General features: G+C 34.1%; 1 protein-coding gene across 1 annotated transcript; it reads left to right on the top strand.

The window, feature by feature from the left end:
* Positions 1–2870: 2870 nt before the first annotated feature.
* LOC139425856 (2',3'-cyclic-nucleotide 3'-phosphodiesterase-like) lies at positions 2871–4268 on the top strand. Its single transcript, XM_071181870.1, has one exon. The coding sequence runs from the start codon at positions 2871–2873 to the stop codon at positions 4266–4268; it is 1398 nt and encodes a 465-aa protein (XP_071037971.1).
* The last annotated feature ends 213 nt before the right edge of the window (positions 4269–4481 follow it).

The following is a 4481-nucleotide window of genomic DNA, read 5'->3' on the forward strand; positions in this document are numbered from 1 at the left end:
TTTCCTTCAGTAAACATGTTCGGACCATAGACCCCTACTTAGGGTCCGAGTTTGAAAATTATAACTTGATATTAAAGGGAGTTAGACGACTTCGAAATTCGAACACCTCCCCGCAATTTTATATTATTTTTTTTTCATTATTATTCCATTATATGTTCTTTAACAAAAAAAGATGAACGATTCTACTTGTAGGAGATCTTATGCATAATAAACTGTCGAATATATTGTAAAAATAAGTTAAAACAATGGAAATAAATAAATTTTCCGGGATTTTTCCAGTTTTTACAGATTATTCGATATTTTCCCGATTTAAAAAAATTATTTTCTATATTTAAGACCCTCTAAAATATAGAAAAGCTAATTTAAAAAATAATATGAAACAAAATAAGCGGAAGTAAAAAAAAGAAATCTTTTTGAAAAGATGCTGAAGCTGGGATTCGAACCTGGGCCACCTTGCCTCAGCCGTCAGCTACTAGTCCGGTATCTTGACCACCATGCCACTCGAACACGAGAAGCCTGCCACAATTTCGCTTCAAAAGTACTCCCACGGACAGCTATGCAATAGAACTTTGAGGGCCCCCCTGCACCCCCTAACTCACCTATAAAAATTTCCTTCAACCAACATGTTAAGACCATTGACCCCTACTTAGGGTCCGAGTTTGATAATTATAACTTGATATTAAAGGGAGTTAGACTACTTCGAAATTCGAAACCCTCCCGCCGTTTTATTTTATTTTATTTTTTTTTTCATTATTATTCCATTATGCGTTCTTTAACTACTACAACTACAACAACTCTACCACTTGGGTGGGAAAATTTTTTTTTTTGTGTGCTTACAGTGTAGATATATCGAGATTAGTGTGATTTTATACGATTTAGTAGTCGACCAGTCGTTGTTAGTCGACTACCCCGGTACCAGTGGTGAGTAGGAGGTATCATCCGATTTTTCTTAATTTGAAATTTTTTCTTTGAGAAAATTCCAGGTATGTTAGCAATGAAGAAGAAGCGGGCGAAAGACTGCAGCCTGCTCTTGCAAGGCTATCTGTTAAGTCATTTCCATTTTAATTCACTTGCGCAGGAATCCATTGGTTATGTATATTCTGCCGAAAGGAAATGTGTTTTAATCCAAGCATGATGGAGACGCTAGTCTTGTCCTTCATGAGGTTCCAGTTATTAAGATCCAGTTATATTATCCATTGCGCTGCGGCTATCAATATGTATACAAAGGTCATCATAATTGTTTTTTTTCTCAGAATAGTCTCGAGACCCGTATCTATTGCAAGAAGTTCACTTCTGAAAACAGAATAGAAATCTGGATACCGTTGACATATCTTCAGGATCCTGAAGATACAGTTTAACTCGAGTTCGATGAAAATTCAACTGATTGAACTCGAGTTCAATGAAAATTCAACTTCTTGCCTGAATACCAATTAAACTGCTGTCAGTATATATACTATACATAAAAAATGTATACATTTTAAGGTCTCGTTTAGGGGATTTTATTAATAACCGCCAGGGACAATTGCCTAAGATGTTCTGGCAGAAAATCCTATTTATTAACAGAAGCAGGAAGGTAGTAGTGAACGATCACACCAGATAAATCTTCAGAAGGATTTATGCAATGTTGTTTTGAATATGGCTCAACATAATCATCGAGAAGATGATGAGTGGCAATTTCACTGAACTTAACGTGTTTTTCTTAAGTCTTTTGGGAGAAAGTCTAGTTATTAAGGTATTTTGATGCATTGTTTTGTTGAACATAGCTGGAGAGTATGGATGGTGTTTGCAGTAGAAATGTAAACAATCACAATCTCGAGCTGTATGCCTGCTTTAGTTCCGGTTAGAAAGTTTGCAACTGCTTACTACATGTTATTCTGCGAGGCGATATTTTCAAACGGATAATTTTGTTTTCAGTAAAAGAAATAAATTAGATAATTTCTGAGCTCAAATCTGCTGTATTTCATAAAATATTAATGTTATTATGTATTTCTGGTGAGTTTGAAGTGAAAATTTGTTTTAGTTATTTAGAGATACATTGTTAAAAAAGGTGGCATGGCTGCTAGATTTTGAATAACTCGCTTTTTTGGCAGTCTTGATTTGGCCTCTTTCCATTTGCTTATTACTGTTTGTTCGTGTTGCAAGCTGTGCACCATCTTACGTTAGTGCTAGCATATTGTTCGAGGAGCAAGATTAAGTTTAGTAATAAGTATTCAAATACCACGTTTGCAACAATCTTAAAACACAATGATCACGTTGTCAGCCAAATGGCTTTAAAATACACCGGAAACAGTAACCCGGAAGTATAAGCGGCATACAGCTTTCAGCTCTCCCAAGTGTCGAAAACACCATCCATTGAACCTGGAGTTGTTAACTTGGTAGGTGAAATAGCCTAGTTGACCTGCGAAAAATTCGCCAATTTGCGTTTTAGCGTAAATTAACCATGTATTATAAATATTTTTGTAGAAAGACTTGCCGCTTTTTATACTTTATGTAAGCAAATGCAGCTCATTAAAGAGGTTACAAGTGAAGAAACACCTTACTCCTATTTATATCAACGAATTCAGTCTGAAAATATTTATTCCGAATGAGTTGACTGAGTTTAATAATAGTTCGTTCGTATAAAATCTTTTAATATGGAAACATAGTTTCCGAAAATTGTTTCAGTTGAAAAAGTACATTTCAATCCTTGAAAGCGTAAATAAGTTGTGAAAAATTGAAAACGTTTAGTTCCCATTTCTGAACTTTCTGTTTGTCGTAAATGTAAGTCGTTGTATGTGATCAACAAAATAAGTTTTATATCATACATCTATAGTTGTGATTCCAAATATTAACTGGATCCACTTCATTTATATAAGAACAACTAGTGAATTATGGCTAAAAAGCTAGACCGAAAAGTGTCGAAGTTATCTTTAGATGCAGATTATTTTCTACATATGTTGAGGGACAGAAAAACTGAAATGTATGTGAAATTCGCTAAAGTCATGGTTATTTGCCAAGGTCCCTACACAGAAGACAGACTGAAAATGGCTACAGAAGTAGAAAAAATCTTCAAATCTTCCTCGCGAGTGCTTTCTGATAACACTTATAGATCCGAGTTTAAAACTACTTGTTCACCTGATGGTACGGAAGAATTCTTTACCTATCTTAAGCAAGAAGTAAAAATTGCTCTTGAGTCTGGATACAATCTAATTTATATTGATACTACTCTGTCAAACTTTTGGCAAAATCAATACTACATTGCTGCTGCTAAAAAAATGCAGTATACTGTTCTTGTTTTGCCACCGGTAGTCACTAAAAAACCTAATGTCATGTCATGGCCTAAAGGCTCCCAAGCAGATAGTTTCCATAAGATACTGAAGGCTCGTATTCAAGCTCCGAATATGTTTCAGCATTTGTTCTGTGGGTGGTTTTTGCATGATATAGATTCGGAAGAATTGCGTAATGAATGTGCACTTTACGCTAATGATCTTATTGAAAATATTCCTGACTTCAGAGAATGGTTCTCAAAAGGTAACAAGGAGGAAGATGTTACTTTTACTAGATATTTTGATCTCATAAAAGAGGATGTGGAGAAGAAGAAACTGGTTATGCGAGAAGACCTTGCATTTTGTCCTGTAAAGGTATTTGAGAATGATTTTTCTATGCAAGAATATTTTGATAAACCTATAGTTAGAGAACACTATGGGCGAATGTCAAAACTTCACATTGTTGGTTTTGTTATATCTCCCCATATGGTTGCAGCACGAGTTAAACTGACCCATAAACAGAAAGAATTATGGGAAATGGATGATAAGGCTTCTGAAAATCAAGAAAAGCTATTTAAACTACAATTTCCTACAAAACTGTATGAGTCTCTTTCAGAGCTTCCCCCGTTAGACCCCGAGGTAAAGAGAATTTGTTCTAAAAGCAATAATACTATAGTTAAAGCCGACAGTGTATTTGATCCCACAGATTTAATACCTCCATTTGCTAAAGGAAGATCTGCCCATATAGTTTTGGGAACATCTCTTAAAGCTTCTCATGCTGACATTGATTATGGTGTTGCATTTGCACTTAATAGAGAATTCAGTGCAAGTAAGCAAGAAGATCTAGAGATAGAAGTGGTTGATATTGGTAGATCTCAAGTTAAAAGAATTGGTAAATATTGGATAGTTTATCTAAAAGACACTTTGTATGTAAATGGATTTTTTGCATCTTGCCTCAAGCCTGAAGAGTTTGATACGCCAGTGCAAGCTCAAAAGAAGCAAGTTTTATTTTCAAAAAAATAGTTTTTTTTCTATTTTATTTAATTTTTGGAAGAATTGTTTATTTTTAATTTCATAAGCTTAATCTCAAGGGCAATTGAATGATTTAAAAAAAAAAATCTTCATTTATTGTGTAATTTTTTTTTAAAAACAAATATGTATTTATAAAGTATTTAAATTTCTTCTCAGAAATTTTAATTTTATTTGGTGAGCAGATATACTGTTTTACTTTGATAT

Source organism: Parasteatoda tepidariorum, chromosome 6, assembly GCF_043381705.1.
Source record: "Parasteatoda tepidariorum isolate YZ-2023 chromosome 6, CAS_Ptep_4.0, whole genome shotgun sequence".
NCBI lineage: Eukaryota > Metazoa > Arthropoda > Arachnida > Araneae > Theridiidae > Parasteatoda > Parasteatoda tepidariorum.